At 35.4% G+C, this 15,797-nt stretch overlaps 3 protein-coding genes across 4 annotated transcripts; 1 reads left to right on the forward strand and 2 right to left on the reverse strand.

Moving 5' to 3' along the window:
- On the reverse strand, positions 1–2,394 carry LOC130628776 (solute carrier family 22 member 6-A-like). The gene is made up of 3 exons (XM_057441785.1): positions 1,887–2,394; positions 1,526–1,598; positions 1–1,204 (listed from the first exon to the last, which is right to left on the reverse strand). Exons 1-3 carry the CDS (start codon positions 2,003–2,005, stop codon positions 1,025–1,027), a joined length of 372 nt encoding a protein of 123 aa, XP_057297768.1. The 5' UTR covers positions 2,006–2,394; the 3' UTR covers positions 1–1,024.
- On the reverse strand, positions 1,926–6,587 carry LOC130628775 (solute carrier family 22 member 7-like). Of its 2 annotated transcripts, XR_008981856.1 has the most exons (9): positions 6,235–6,587; positions 5,509–5,679; positions 5,225–5,408; positions 4,663–4,893; positions 4,150–4,349; positions 3,140–3,373; positions 2,602–2,737; positions 2,417–2,499; positions 1,926–1,974 (listed from the first exon to the last, which is right to left on the reverse strand). XR_008981856.1 is itself a non-coding variant. In XM_057441783.1 (7 exons), exons 1-7 carry the CDS (start codon positions 6,363–6,365, stop codon positions 2,641–2,643), a joined length of 1,248 nt encoding a protein of 415 aa, XP_057297766.1. In that variant the 5' UTR covers positions 6,366–6,587; the 3' UTR covers positions 2,422–2,640. The 2 variants fall into 2 exon arrangements, 1 of the variants encoding a protein (XP_057297766.1); XM_057441783.1 differs by lacking the exon at positions 1,926–1,974 and having other exon boundaries at positions 2,422–2,737.
- Positions 6,588–9,002: 2,415 nt separating this feature from the next.
- LOC130628790 (solute carrier family 22 member 15-like) lies at positions 9,003–15,771 on the forward strand. The gene is made up of 12 exons (XM_057441799.1): positions 9,003–9,302; positions 10,163–10,219; positions 10,383–10,556; positions 10,699–10,882; positions 11,241–11,471; positions 11,664–11,863; positions 12,367–12,597; positions 12,833–12,967; positions 13,607–13,689; positions 14,081–14,168; positions 14,443–14,515; positions 14,798–15,771. The coding sequence occupies exons 2-12, from the start codon at positions 10,176–10,178 to the stop codon at positions 14,975–14,977; spliced, it is 1,623 nt and encodes a 540-aa protein (XP_057297782.1). The 5' UTR covers positions 9,003–9,302; positions 10,163–10,175; the 3' UTR covers positions 14,978–15,771.
- The last annotated feature ends 26 nt before the right edge of the window (positions 15,772–15,797 follow it).

A 15,797-nucleotide genomic window follows, 5' to 3' on the forward strand; every position in this document is an offset into this window, starting at 1 on the left:
AGCGTCAATTCCCCAATAAACTTTATTCCAATTTTAATTCTGAAATTGAGGCGTATTGAATTTTTTCTTTCAGGTCTTGTCATGTTGTTTGCGCCGCAAACTTGACTCTACCTCCGGATCTTTGTCTCTTATTTTATACTGGCATAGCGAGACGAAAAAGAGGGCCTCGGGTCTTGATTGTTTTTTACCAGCATATATAGTCGTAACTATCATTAGAAGCCATTTTTTTAAAATTCACTGCGGGATCTTGGTCCGAATACCGTAGCTCAAATTAATTCACTGCCCATCTCCCTAATAAGCTGGAAATAAAAGGGAAAAAGTGTAAACTTTGTTGGTCCAGGCTTCTTTGATCACACACTAAGATGCACTGAAGGGAGATCTATAGTCACCGCAAAAGCACAGCTTTTGCAATTACTAAGATATAAGAGAGAAAGGAAGGAGATGCTTTCCTGTGTTTGAGGTGGCTACAACCATCTTTTTGCATGGATTAGCACGCAATTTCTTTTTTTAAAACGGCAAAACGATACTGGGTGATGTCTATGATGTCTATAAACCGAAAACAATATTTTTTATGAAAAAAAGTTCTATAACTAAAAACGTTATCATATTTTCAAGGACAAGGGAACGAGAATGGTTTAATATTAAGACAGTTAATTTCCTTTCTTCGACAAGGCGCATCAAGGAGTGATAATGTCAGTCGGAAGGGTATGTTACTTAGCGTTCCCATGGAGTTCCCAATACAAGACGGTTTCTACTTCGTTTGAAACTTAGAATGTCCTGGGAACGAGTTTATAATAGTACAATAAAATAAAATACTTTCATATTCCCATTTTCGTCCCCCAGTGTCTCTTGACCTCCGACAAACAACCCTGGGAACGAGGTTGTATTATCACAGGTTAAGTCTGCTAAAAATGACTGGAATCCGAAAACGCTTTTAGTGTTGTTTTTTTTTGCCGATTTCTTCTAGCAGAAATTTCTACCGATAAGGTATTAATAATCACAGATAAGTTCATCAAAGCACATTTCAAGCGTTGAGTAACATCTTTCGATCTTTTTTAATTTGTTTATAATTTTCCACGTCTTCAACTTTATCTGGCGTTGGGATGTTTGATGTTTCAGGAAGAAAGAAATACAAGATGAAGGCTCCGCTGAAGAGAAAAATACCACTGACTAAAACTGGAATATCCGCTGATGTGTATGTACCCTAAAAAAGAAATAAAAATGTTAAAATTATTTTCAATGTTTATAATGCATGAACAGTAACAGCCCTTAACAAATTGAAAAAATTTGCCGCCATTTTAAAATTTCGTAAATAAGCTACTAAGCGACAAGTTTTTTTTCAAGAGAGGTATTTCAAACATGGCCGCTGCCTCAGTTTCCTAGGTTGTGTTTATTATTGCACACGAAAATTCATGAGCATATTTACGATAAAGTATCCCTCAATTATTTAATATAAGCTTAAATACACTCGGTAATTTGCTTCATACATTTAGATATATTTTTAAATCCTGAAAGCTGGACTTACCAATGCAACTAATTGAGGAGCTAGCATACTTCCTATACGACTGATTGTGGTACACGCACCAAGACATGTTGATCTGTAATGTAAGCAAGAAAAAAATTTATTCATTCATTTATTCATTCATCATTCATTCGTTCGTTCTTTCATTCATTCATTCAAGTATTTATTCATTCATTTGTGCATTCACTCAGTCACTCGTTCACACATTCACCCATCAATTATTTGCTTATTTACTTACTCGCTCGCTTACTTACTCGCTCGCTTACTTGCTAACTCGCTCATTTCCTTACTCACTCGCTCATTTACTCACCCACTCGATTATTCAATCATTCACTCATTTACAATATCATTCACCCATTCATACCTTAATTCTGTTGGAAATATATCCATTGTATAAATGTAAATCAGAGTAAATGAAATTCCACAAAACATTTTTCCAACCATCATAATGGCTAAAACAAAAAAATAAATAAAACTTTTCATGCATTAATCTTTCGACAAGCTGTAGCGTCGTAAAACAACATTTCGTCGAAAGCGTTTAAAAAAGGACGAAATTGGTTTATCGAAGCAATACTGTAATTTTAGAGTGAGTGTAATTCTTTTTATTTGTGCGATGAGTGTTAACTAATTTTTTTGTGAACGAATTTTTGCGATTTGGTTTCTTTAGTTTAAATGTCAAACTTATTTTTGGCTAAATATCAAATAATACCTACATTTTCAGCACGTATATTTGCGATAAGCTCAAAAAGGCACAAATTTATGAAACTTAACTTTCCGAATAAGAGCCAATATCGCAAAAGTAACCTTCGCATCTTTCCCAATCATTTCTTCCCGGGAAAATTTCAACTTACAAAGAAGTGAACAGAAACAAACGAAAAAATTAAACTTACTTACCCAAATGGTTGTAAAATTTGTAAGCAATCGAGAAAGCACCTCCAATCAATAAATACACAAACAAAAGTCGTTTCTTACCCAATCTGAAATATATTTAAAAATTGGTAAAGCAAGGCAACAAATATTAAGCTCCGTGTACGGATGCCTCGCTTAATTAATACAGTAATTTCAATCCCCGCACTAACCTTCCTATAAATAGTATTGTCGTTGCTATGGGAGCAGTATCAGCCAATGAGGAAATCACAAGAGAAAAGTATGGGTTTTTTTGATAAGTTTTTCACATTTAAAGCAAGAGTATAAAACGATAGTGATAAACCAGCCCTAAATTGTAAGCAAAGTAATATTTAACTTTCAGGAAGAAGTCAACATACATTTATAGCGTATGAATTAAAGCTAAAAAAAGCTAAAAAAAATTACAACAAATATTGAAGACTTTTATACCGTGCGGTCTGTACACCACGGCTGTGTTTGTAGAAAAAAAATTTTTTAGCTTTTATTTTGTTTGAATCATTGTTTGAATTAAATATAACAGCATGTTCGATAATGGATACTTTAGGTAAGTCCTGCTGCCACACTTAAGTTTTGCACGTCCAATTTTGTTGATGCTGCTGTGACTTAATTCCGTTTTTTTAGTGAATTTCTTACAACGGATTAAATGGCCAGCGAATTTTAGTTTGTAAATAATTCTATAGGCGCTGGGAACGAGGTTGATCTGAAACGTACCATAAAAATAAACATGCAAATAACCGTTTCCTCATTTCTTTGTACAAAAGAATCTTTCGAAATGAAATGCGTTTCTTGACTGCGTCACTCTCCGACGACGATGAATAGTTCGTCCGTATTGTCGGTAAATTTCCGAGTGTAACGCCGTTAATACGAGCCGCTTTGTGAAGGTGTCGTTTGACGTCTTCTTGTCTGTCGTGAATGATCAGCCAGCGCAACGATTCTGGCAAAAAACTGAAACGGGGAACAGAAACTAGTAAATTTGTTGGATACAATTTTATGTTACTGGTGTATCATCACAAGAACGCACAAGAACCTTCTCTACGTTAATGATAACCGTCGTTAGCCTGTCTCTGGCAAAATGGTCCTGCAAGTAGTGTGACACACGAAATGTGTTAAACAAAGGATGTGCGTGGATTTATCCACGGGCCACTGATTAGTTAACATTCTATTAAGTACTCTGTCTGTCTGTCCGCAAGAAAAAGGTCGTGCTACAGACATAAGAAAAAGCGTAAAACCTAAATGACGAGTGACTGTGTGGATTTTTTCTAGGGCTAACACCAATATGATTGCTAAGATCACTTTGCGCTGAAAATGCACAAAATAGCTTATGGGAATATAAAGGACAGACAAACTTACCAGACAAGCTTTCTAACGATTAGTCTATATAATAATGACCGTCGTCTGTCTGTCTCTACGCAAAATGGTACTGCAAATAGCGAAAAACACAAAATAAGGTAAATAAAGAACAGGTAAACCCGTGGATTTATCCAAACTTGTCTGTACAATAATAGCCGTATTTTGTCTGTTCGAAACTGTCGTGGAGCAGCTTTATTTCACACCCACAGATTCTTTCATTACTTCATGGTAACAGATAGAAAAAATGCGCGAAATACCGATGCGGGGAAAATATATACGACAACGACAATTTGAAGGGGCAGCGGGCCCGTGGATTAACGACTAGCGTATCACAACCCCTTTTTAGAAAATGCTACTTTAACAAAACTTACAAATAAGCTACTATCAACGGAATGAATGTGGGTACTGCGAAAATGAGTTGGGTTTTCCACCAACTCTTCATCAGCCACGCTATTATGTTTCCGAACAAGACTTCAATGATGAATGAGCTAAGAAGAACTATGCCGACCACATTATTGTGCTTTGACGGAAACAGTTCAATGGTACATATGTTAATCGTTCCGTGGACAACCTGAGCAAAGATTTATATGGTTAAACGCACAATAAGAAAAGCATAATATGTTTACATTTTAGGCTACCATTTTTCTTGATGAGCAAAGATGGTAGGTTATGATCTTGCCCACTTAGGTCTCTTCTCGACGTCTGAAATGAAATACACTGAGAAAAAGGTTTAATAACACACTATTGGCTCAAAGAAAGGCAAATCAATCCTTTGCAATGTAAACCAAAAACATACAATAATCATGGAGACGACTACCTATTTGATCAACTTTTTACCTATAAAAACTAGATTTGTAAACATCGGAAAAACAAAGAAAACTTACACAAATTATGACTCCGAGTATAAAGCGAAGCAATAAAAACAGGACCAGATTCTCTGAAAATACTGTAGCAACAGACACAACGATGGAGAGCAATAAAAACAACAACAAAGTCGGCCGACGCCCATATTTATCTGGTAGATGGATTAACGTGGAAGTACCAAGCATGACGCCGACAAAAAATAACGACGTCGACAGTTGCGGAAGAAACTTTTTGTCGCACACCAAGTCCCACTAAAAAATTGAAAAATTTAAAAAATTTAAGACGTGCTGTGTCGAACCAAACTAACAAAAATGTAAATAAATTCGACCCGCCACAGCCATAAAGCCAATATGTAGTCTGGTTAAACCGAGCCATGCCGCACAACTGACCTCGCTGTGGCGCAAGCCTTGGTACAGCTTAGCTCGTTGTGGGTCAAGATTTGGCACAGCTTAGCTCAACTTTATAAAACTAAAAAAACTATCCGTATCCAGTAGCCGTCTCATAGCGATATATGCTTTCTTCGTATATCGTCATCAATGTTTCTGAAATATACACATCATTCGAATACCTGTCCACACCTACCTTAGTTACAATAGAGTCAATTTCACCTTCTTCTTGAGTAAACATGTATGTCCAGCTATCACATGTGAGTTTTTTGCTCACGTTACCTTTTACAGTCACGTGACACTTTTCAAAATTAATGTTCTCTACACTTGTGTTTAGTGTGATTGCCAACTCTGTGTGATTCTTGTGTGAAGCTTCACATCTAGGATAGAAGAGCACCCGAACGTTAATAAAAACACATCGGTTGAATTGAAAAAAATAAGAGATCTGGAGGGGGGGGAATTTCGCATCGATGGCCTTACCGAAAATTTCTTGGAGTGATCCCAATAGATGATGATACAACAACATAATGGCTACTAACAAAAAACAATATCCACATGAGGACAGATGTGTTAATCAGATGATAGAAACCAGGCCGACCCAGCTTCAGTAATATATTGTCCAGTGTTACTTCGTGCGATTGTGGCTGGTTTCTATTAAAGGAGAATATACATGCAATACATATGTAAGCCAATAAGGGATAAGAGACGAACTACAGTGCTGAAAAAAAAAACACTTTTTGAAATGATTGGGGAGGGTGTTCAAATAAACTTTTAGTAGCAGGTCTATCTTTAAACTCGGATGTTACGTATATACTGGTCAAACAAGGGTCTATTTACACGAAGGTAAATTTTTTGGGTTGTCTTATTCTGTTTCATTATTTTAAAGAAATTTTTTACAATGTGAAAGTGTTTTCATGTGATATGATATGCTATGTCGCTTGTAGATTATTAGTGGAATCCTCGATTAATTTTGTTGGAATCTCACCTTGGCGAATGTAAGTTTGGTGTATAAAGAGGTCCTTTTTTGGCTAAATGATTTTCACCAAACTTTCTGCCGTTCTAGTGGATTAAAACATTGCATATAAACATGAAATAAATTTAATTTAGCCTAGTCGAGTTGATTCAATTAGCCAGTGCCTAAATATACATTAAAATTCGAGGTCTTGAAAAACAGGATTTTGACTGAAGGTTTTGTGAACTACTCACTTTATATCTAATTCTTTTTTGTCTTGTTTGTTCAAAAATTCTTCTTTCTCTTGCTCATTCAAAAACTCTTTGTCTTGCTCATTCAACATAGCTTTGTCTTGTTCTCCATTAACTACACCTTCCCTTTCCATAATTGATGAACTTTTGTAACTCAATCACAAACGTTCCAAACCTCTAGTTAACCAAATAATATGACTTTTGCATGGCAAATATTTCGTTGAACATATGCATATATACCGCAAGTGAAAACCTAATTATGTCAGATGTACTCGTGTGGAAGACTATCTTGCAAGCCTTTGACGATAAGACTTATTGACAATGAATTCATCATTCATTACAGATAAGAATCACCATGCCATCACGGTTAATGAAAGAAACACTTAACTAAAAATAAAATGATTAATATGATTTTAATTGCAAGTCATTTTTTCATAAGTTTGTTGACATCAACGTGAAGTGTTGTAATAGATAAACCAGTCAATAAAATATGCACAATGGATTAGTTTAGATGGAACTACGTTCAATATTTAATGAAGGGCAAATAATAGAACAAGAACATTGTTCCAAAATAAGGGTAGTCTCTGCAATTAAAAACAACGTTAATGTTTTCTTTTATAAACAAGTGAAAATTCATTTCTGACTGGGATATGCAATGCTGTCACGAACATTTTTAATAACGCAATTAAGATCGTAAACTTATGTCAAGTGAAAAACTTTACAAAAAATACGAATGTGATCAAACACCGACCAGTGACCCTGTTCTCAGGCCTCTTTGTTGTCGTTTTTACTTATTCTCACAGAATTTTGCCTCTTTTTGACATATTGCCCAAAATATATGTTTTTAATATTCGAAAATTAGCAATTCTTGGTTAAATTGACGTTCACTGTACTAGTAATGCATATGTTGTCGAAAATATCAAGGTAACAGTTGACGCGGAAATTCGGTTTAAATTTACTTTGGTGGGTAAATAAATAAGTAAATAAGTAAAAGCAACACTTACACAGATCAATGTCGAGTGGTGCCTGACATAGTGATGTGCCAATCATTACCAAACACACGGTAACCGATAGAAAAACATATTTCTAGATAAATAAAAGATCCTCTATCCAAGTGTTATTATTTGCGTCGTTATTAAAAAATTTATGCTCCATTTTGAAAGCATAATTTCTCATGAAACAACTGATCTGAATGACATCCCACAGCCATCCTTAATATCACAGATGTTTATTTGCAAAAGAATAGCTCTTTTATAACATGAAATAGTTCAAACTAGGGTTCGTTTACCTTTTTGTTCGTCAGCGAACTTAAAACAGGTAAGTGGTAAGTCCTATCATTGGGAACCAGAAAGTTCCGCGCATGCGCAGTTGAGAGCCTTTCGAAAAAGAAGATTTATAAGTTGGCTTTGAATTTCAGGTGAACAACGCCTAAATATTCCACAACGTATTGTGAAATAAAAATGTTAGAAAATAAAAAACAAGTAGTAAGAAATAAAAACCATCAACATAGCTTCCTTGTCAAGGAGACATCGTCTTTAAATCTCGTGCTAACTTTAGGAGGTTATTTGAAGTAAAGGAGCGCTTTCAGTCTCTACGAAATTAGGGTGCAAGTGAAAATTCATTTCTGACTGGGATATGCTATGCTAAAAACGCAATCAGGCTTAAGCTAAATTCACACTGAAAACGCAGTTTCTTGCGGCACGGCCCGTCGCCGCATGATTTTTGCATTTTTTGTTGCGTTAAATTTTAAAATACTTCGTTTTATTTTTGTATACAATAGAAAGAAATATGTGATTCAAGAATAACAATGAAGAATTCTCATTTCAGCATGTGACAACGCAAAACGCTACGGATTCGATCCCAACTTGCTGCAGTGTCATGCGGCAAACCGAGAGTGAGTATACATCATTTAGCGGCTACTATATATGGGGAAAACGCGCCGCGACGCAGAGAATTTAGAGATGAAACAATTTAAGAACTTAAATGTTGTTTATTGAGCTATATGGATAAAATGAAATTGTCCTATTTTTATCTTTAAAAGAGCGGCAAAAACTAAATGTCAGATGCATATGACGTATACATGCCAAGTATAAAAAATAATATAATTAACAGGTTATTTTTTAAATGAGCTTTCGGTTCTTATCAGAGCCCTGATGACATTAATATATAAAGTAACCAGAAAACAAATTATAAAATATCCTTAACAATTTCTAAGAGAATAAATTAATTAACTGAATGAATAAAAAGATGCCGACGTTATATTTCTATTGAGACATGGTTTCTCTTTATGTATAAAAAGACTTTCCAAATATTCTTTAAAATGTCGTTAACAGGTTCAGATGCAAGAACTACAAAATTGTAAAGAGACGCAGTGTGATCAGACTGAAATAAGTGATCCCGCCGTAGATTAGTGGTTATAGCTCTCGTATTCTGTGCGGGAGACCGGGGTTCGATTCCTCTTGACGGCGATTCAACATGGGCGAGTGAATGTTACCATAGGCCCGGGTTAACCCAAGCCATATGAGGGAAATTGGGGAAATTGCTCCATGTGTGGGCCGTTGAATGTTGCCGGGAGTTGTCTAGTAGACCGCGGGCCCTAATTGGGTCTGCGTAGCTCAAAACGAGCATTAAATACTCTAGGACTCTCCATCTAAGCCATGCCCCCCCCCCCTGGAAATTATAGGAAGGGTGTATCCCTCAATATTAGTTAGGCTAGCCATGTAAAATATGCACAACTATCTATCTATCTATCTATCCCCCGATTGCGCTATAATGACAAATAGTAAAGTGAGTTTCTTTTTTCAGAAATAATTAATAATTAACTGTAACAGTTAAAAAGAACTAAAAATATTACCTCTGGGAAAATATAAATATTATTTAATTACATAATATCCAGCTAATTACACAACGAAAATAAAAATAAAATATTTTAGTGTATAATATGCTTGAAATATACTTCATTAATATTTTTATTTTGAGGTGGCCTTTAACCACAAAAGCATCGATTAATTAAAAATAAAATCTTAGAGAAGAGAAATTTTGCAAAGTAAAGGTTAAGTAAAAACCAACAGGTAAAGTATTTTTACTATTTATTTTTTAGTCTTTTTTATTTATACGAGATATTTTAATATGCACGTTCAAATTTTCCCAAAATATAAGGCAATTTATAAGAGACAGCTTGGAGTAAATATTACTAGATTATAAAAAAAGAATAATTTTTTCTGACGGTTTTCTTTTTTCTAACGTAATATAAGAAAGCTTGGTTGTGATGACGGCACTAGCCCGACGACGTAAACAAGGTAATTTAATCTTGCCAAGTAAATAGTTCATAAGCAAAAAGTAAGCAACCGTTCAGCTTTCCCTGATTTTGAAATTGCTGGTGATGTCACACAAAAATTACCGCCGTTAGAGAGAAAATAATTATGCTAATTATGCTAATACCTTCCGCCTCTTACTAAAATGGTGGCAAGTATGATCCACACTTTAAGGGCAAAACGCGTTTTTTGCCCTTTTTGCGAAAACAACAAAACGGAAAAGTTTTTTCACGCGAAATTAAACTTTTTTCCAACAAATTAAAGAACTTTTCTGTAGTAATTCGTTGTGAAAAAAAAATCAGTGACACATGGATGGATAATTTTATCACGCGAAAATAACCTTTTTTTTTTCGATTCGTAAAATGTTTTTCTGCGAGATTTGTTCCTAAAACCGCGAAACGTGATCTTTTAGTACATAAATTTCGTGTTTTTTTTGTTTTTTTTATAATTCTCTGCCCTTAAAGTAGGTATCATTGTTGTAAAATCCTTAGTGAAATGCCATGACCAAGCGTAGACATATTGGCTTCTTTACTTAACCGTACGTTGCACGAAAAAAGGCGACAGTCCACTTCGCAAAGTACGCCTTTCTTACTGTGGTTGTTATTATTTTGCTGTAGAAATTCGTTGATCATGCAACACGAAGATATTCATCATGTAGAATTGTTGGAATTAAAGTGAGTTATTTCGTTAAATTTCCAACAAAAGAAACCACCAGAAAAGGAGGAACTGGGCACTAGGTTGTTTCAAATTCCTAACATTTCTTCCCCAGACTAGTTTTGTCTACTTAACTTTAACCTCCACTTTACGCATGCCATTAGAATATTTATTTCACTTTAGTGGAAACCAGTCACAAACACGCGAAGTAACATTAGACAGTATGTTAGTAAATCTGGGTCGACCTGGTTTATATCATCTGATTAACACATTCATCCTCAAGTGGATATTATTTTTCGTTTGTACTCAATTTGTGGTTGTCTCGTCATCTATCGGGATCACTCCAAGAAATTTTAGGCGAGTAGAAAATGTTTTTTATTAGCTTCAAAATAACTAGATCCTAAGGACACAAAAGTTTTTACAGCTCTTTTCCTATCGTCTCTGCAATGCGTACTTTGGTATTCATACTAAAAAATTAAGTTCATAATTTTTTTGCTAGATGTCAAAGTTCATTGGAAAATCACACAGAGTTAGCCATTACACTTAACACAAGTGCAGAGAAAATTAATTTTGGAAATTGTCACGTGACTGTAAAAGGTAACGTGAGCAAAGAACTTCCTTGCGATAGCTGGACATACATGTTTACTAAGGAAGAAGGTGAAATTGACTCTATTGTAACAAAGGTGAGTGTGACCAGGTATGGCATCTAACGCTGATATTCTAGAAGGTTTGCTTAAAAATTTTAGAGGTAATGAAGAAGGCAACCTCGCCCCCAGGATCTATTTTTTAAAAAGGGGAAAAAGAATATTAGGGGCAAGGTTGACAAGAGCAGGTTTTTTGATCGCATAAAGTGGTGTTGATATAGAATATAGCTTTTTGCTGATACAGAGATCTGCTATTCTACAAACAAAACCAAAATTTTAAATCCTATAAAATATTCCCAAGTTTTTGGTGGAATTTTTTAACTTAGACATGTAAGTTATTAACCAACCTTGACCCAAGGGTATCTTGCAACGTTAATTTTTTGTTAATTTTTTTTAGTGGGATTTGGTGTGCGATAAGAAATTTCTTCCTCAGCTGTCGACGTCGTTATTCTTTGTCGGCGTCATGATTGGTACTTCACTTTTACACCACCTACCAGATAAACATGGACGCCGACCGACGTTGTTGTTGTTTTTACTGCTCTCCATCACGGTGTCTGCTGGAACGGCCCTCGTAGACAATCTGATCTTATTTTTAGTGCTTCGCTTCACACTAGGTGTTTTAATCTGTGTAAGTTGATTCTGTTCTTTCGCGCATGCGTCAGCGTGCTAATATTTTTATTAGAAGGTGTGTCTTTAATTTTCTATAAAATGTTATCAATGGAAAATAGTGTTCCAATTTTCTAGTTTGAGTATTTGAACTATATTTTACAAAGTTGAAAGTAAGCTTAAAATAGTTTATATATAAACTATGTTACCCTAGGTTGCTCACACTACGGCTAATATATGCGCTGTGGAACTATATCCTACGAAATATAACGATACAATTGGCACGATTTTATCTAGCCTGTATATAGTTGACATACTGTTCGGAAACACGATAGCGTGGCTGATGAGAAGTTGGTGGAAAACTCAACTCATTTTCGCAGTACCCACATTCATTCCGTTGATAGTTGCTTATTTGTAAGTCCGTTTTTGTTGACCTGCCTAAAATTATTTACCAAAGTACAAAACAATAGACAAGATGGACTAGGTCAGAATAATTGCATTAAAGCTCTACTTTATAATTGAGCTAAATGAATCGTAGGGTTAAAGCTTTAAAAGGAAATGAATAATTATGCTATAGTATCTTAGATTACACTTCCTTCGCCCCCCCCCCCCCCCCCTCCGCCCTTCATCCTCGTTCTCTATGTTTGTTATCTCGATGTCAAAAACACAAGAACCCCTGGAACCTCGTTGATTCCCCCCCTCCTAAAATGAACGCAGTTTTTGAAATCCAGCAGATGTTTAACTATACGCAAAATCTTCTCAATATGACACATGTCTTTCAATATATTTCTGGGACCAGTGCCATTGGGTCCCCAGGACGTCTTTTTTGCTTTCTGATATGCGGCTTTGCGCCAGCACACCATATCCAGAAAGCGAAAAAAAGCTCTGGGTACAAGATTGAATTTTTCTTCTTCCAGTTTTTTGCCAGAATCGTTGCGATGGCTTATTATTCACGACAGACAAGAAGACGTCAAACGGCACCTCCAAAACGCTGCTCGTATTAACGGCGTAACGCTCGGAGATTTACCGACAATACGAGGAAATTCTTTGTTGCCAGGAAACGACACGAGTAATAAGCGTATTCCATTTCGAAGGATCCTATCATACAAAGAGATGCGCAAAAGATTATTTGCGGGCATATTTCTATGGTACGTTAGTGATATTCGCCATAACTTAAATATTGGTGAATAAATAAAAAGGTTTTTAAAATTTTAAGCGAAAGCTTTTTGGCAAACATTCATCGTCAGTGATTTAAATCAGTGCTCTCTTTAGAATTGCAACCAGGGGTCTTTTTTACTATTTGATATTGGTATGGCGTTCTTTCCCAATTCATAAGATACATCACTTCTTCTACTATGCAGTACATAATTTCTTCCACTTCAGGATTGGGTTAGCGTTATCGTTTTACGGATTGGCGTTCAATGTCAAGAATTTATCCAGGAATCCCTACTTATCTCTTGTTATCTCTTCTGCAGTTGATACTGCTCCCATAGCAACAACGATATTGTTTATGAAAAGGTTTGTCCAATTTTTATTTCTTTCACCTTACACGATTTTTCTTTTATAAGAATACACTTTAAAAGAATATTAGGCTAGGTGTAATGTTTAGAGTAAAGAAATGGTAATAATGATCACCTTGGTTAGAATTTTGATCTTCTTATAAAAGCGTGTGTTTAACAAAATGTCACATTCTGAGTAAATCTAGTGGTAGGCAACAGATCAAACGCCTAGGTTTGTTTCCATTTAAGTGCATTTTCCGCTATGGCACAAAAAACGTATAAGCTTTTTAATAGGGCATGCGCACTTTAAAAAAAAGAGACTTTTCGTTCAAGTTCGCATATGCAAAGCAAAAAACTATTTAGTCAAATGGCAACGAACTTTTAATTTGTGCGATGTCTCCTTCATTGTTTCTTTGCTATCTTTGTTATTTAATACTAAAAAGCGAAAAATTGCCCTGGGAACGAAGTTGTTTGTTACCCAGCTACTGTTACAGAGAAATCTTGTTTTTATTTCAGCTTAATTTTTTATGAATATTTTAAAAAATAGATATAATAAAAACAAATGCGTTATTACAATGCATGGAATATTAGTCTCCCTTACTTGCGCTTTCATACCCTAAATTTGGACTTGCTTAACCAGTTTTTCGCTTTATTTTAGGCTAGGTAAAAGAAGGCTCGTTGTTATTTATTCATTCATCGGTGGTGTTTTCTCGATTATTTACAAGTTTTACAATCATTTAGGTGAGTGTTGTTCTTCTGGTGAAAACAGGCTAACTTATACTATAATCCTTCTAAGTAAACTTCAATAATCTTCTGCCAAATTCGCATGACTTTGATTCTGCAACCATTACGTGTATTTTATGTTTGTTAAGTCCCCTGATTGTAATACCAGGTCATTGCTCACAGTGAAAAAAATATGCATGTCAAATATCAAACATTTCCCTTGAAATATCGCAAGTCTTTATCGCAAGAAGGTAAAACGAAAAGTAAACAAAACAACATGAGTGAACAGGCGAGCGTTAGAATGAACAGGTGGACGGAAAAACACGCGAGTGGACAGGCAAACACGCGAGTGGACAGGCAGGTGACCCAAGAAATAACGATCGCTTATTACAGTAACATGTCTTTTTAGCTATTATGATGGTTGGAAAAATGTTTTGTGCAATTTCGTTTACAGTCATCTACTTTTACACTATGGATATATTTCCTACAGAATTCAGGTATGTAGTTTTACATGCGAAAATGTGCAAACGATACCAAGCATGAACTGTTTGGTTCTTGTCCTCAGCCAGTAACGGTGTTTCAAGTTTCGAGAAACTGATTATTTGTCGTCTAAGAAAAGAAGGGTCTTTAAAACTCTTTGCTTCTATTTTTATACTCAGCTTGGGTAAGGTCATTAAGCGGTTCTTATCTTGTTTCGTTAAAAACTGTTTTCATTGGATTATATATTTATTGTGAATCAAGTTCTTTGTCACGAACTTTTTCTTGCTTTAGGACAAGGTGTTTTGGTGCATGTATTATGACTGGTCGACTGGGGAGTTTGCTTGCTCCTCAACTGGTTGCCGTGGTGAGTCATAATTATATAAATATTTGTTAGGGGCAATTCGATTGTAAACTTTCTTTAGTCACGCTTCGAAAGAGAGTGATTAATTAACACGGGCTCCACACGGGCAAATTATTTTTTTTTTAAATATGACATGAACTACTTTATTCTATTCCCCCTTTCACCCAACCTCTTTTACTCACCCACCAACGCTCACCCACAAACGCACGCCACATTTATTTCTCACCAAAAAGGAAAAGATCTTTCGTGATTTTAATGAAAACAAAATTTCCTTCTCTTCTTTAGGGTACATACACATCAGCGGACATCCCAGTTTTAGTCAGTGGTATTTTTCTCTTCAGCGGAGCCTTCATCTTGTATTTCTTTCTTCCTGAAACATCAAACATCCCAACGCCAGATAAAGTTGAAGACGTGGAAAATTATAAACAAATTAAAAAAGATAGAAAGATGTTAGTGGATACTTAGAGCGTGTTCTACGTACAGAACGGGAATTAAAATATAGCTAAAAGAAGATGAACGCAAACATGCGATTCTGTGCGGGAATTTGAACTTCTTTCAAATTCATGTGTTCGTCTAGTATTTTATTCCCCGCACTTTTCTTTTTCCTTTTGCCAAAATTTCATATCACTATCATATTTTCCCATGGTGTTTTTTAACGTGTTATTAATGTTTATACATGGAAGTATATTGATGTCTTCTCGTAAGGTCAATCCTCTATTGACCGCCATTAATTAAAAAATTGATGACAATATTTTGAAGTATCTCTAACAAAAAGGAACGGTGTCTTCTTGCAAGCAACCTCGTCCCCAGTGGTTTGCGGCCTCTTAGACGTTCTAACAAAGTGGCCAACATTGCCACTATCAAGTTCATACCAACAAGGAAAAATGCCCTGGAAACGGTGTCTTCTTGCAGGGCCAATTCTTTATTGAACGCGGATTCTGCCTCCCCTGACGGCTTTTTTTAATAACTCCTTAGTGCTATGTTATATGCCTATGAAACTTACTGAGTTTCCAAATTTATCTATTAGACACCTGCGTTGTCACGTAGATGGCTATAGAAAATAAGATAACTTTTCGTTGGACATCATGGATGCTTATTATTTCACTATTACGGAATTTCATACCGCGTAGGTCTGGGCACTAGCAAAGCGCTTTTAGGGACAAATTTTTGGCTTGTTTTGTTTTGTGTCGATAGAATTTTGAAACTCCGTTATGGCTTGTCAAAATTTGTTATATCGTAAGAAATTTTGGCCAAATTTGAATAAAAACAACAGAAAATATTTTTT

This window comes from Hydractinia symbiolongicarpus, chromosome 15 (genome assembly GCF_029227915.1).
Source record: "Hydractinia symbiolongicarpus strain clone_291-10 chromosome 15, HSymV2.1, whole genome shotgun sequence".
Taxonomy (NCBI): domain Eukaryota; kingdom Metazoa; phylum Cnidaria; class Hydrozoa; order Anthoathecata; family Hydractiniidae; genus Hydractinia; species Hydractinia symbiolongicarpus.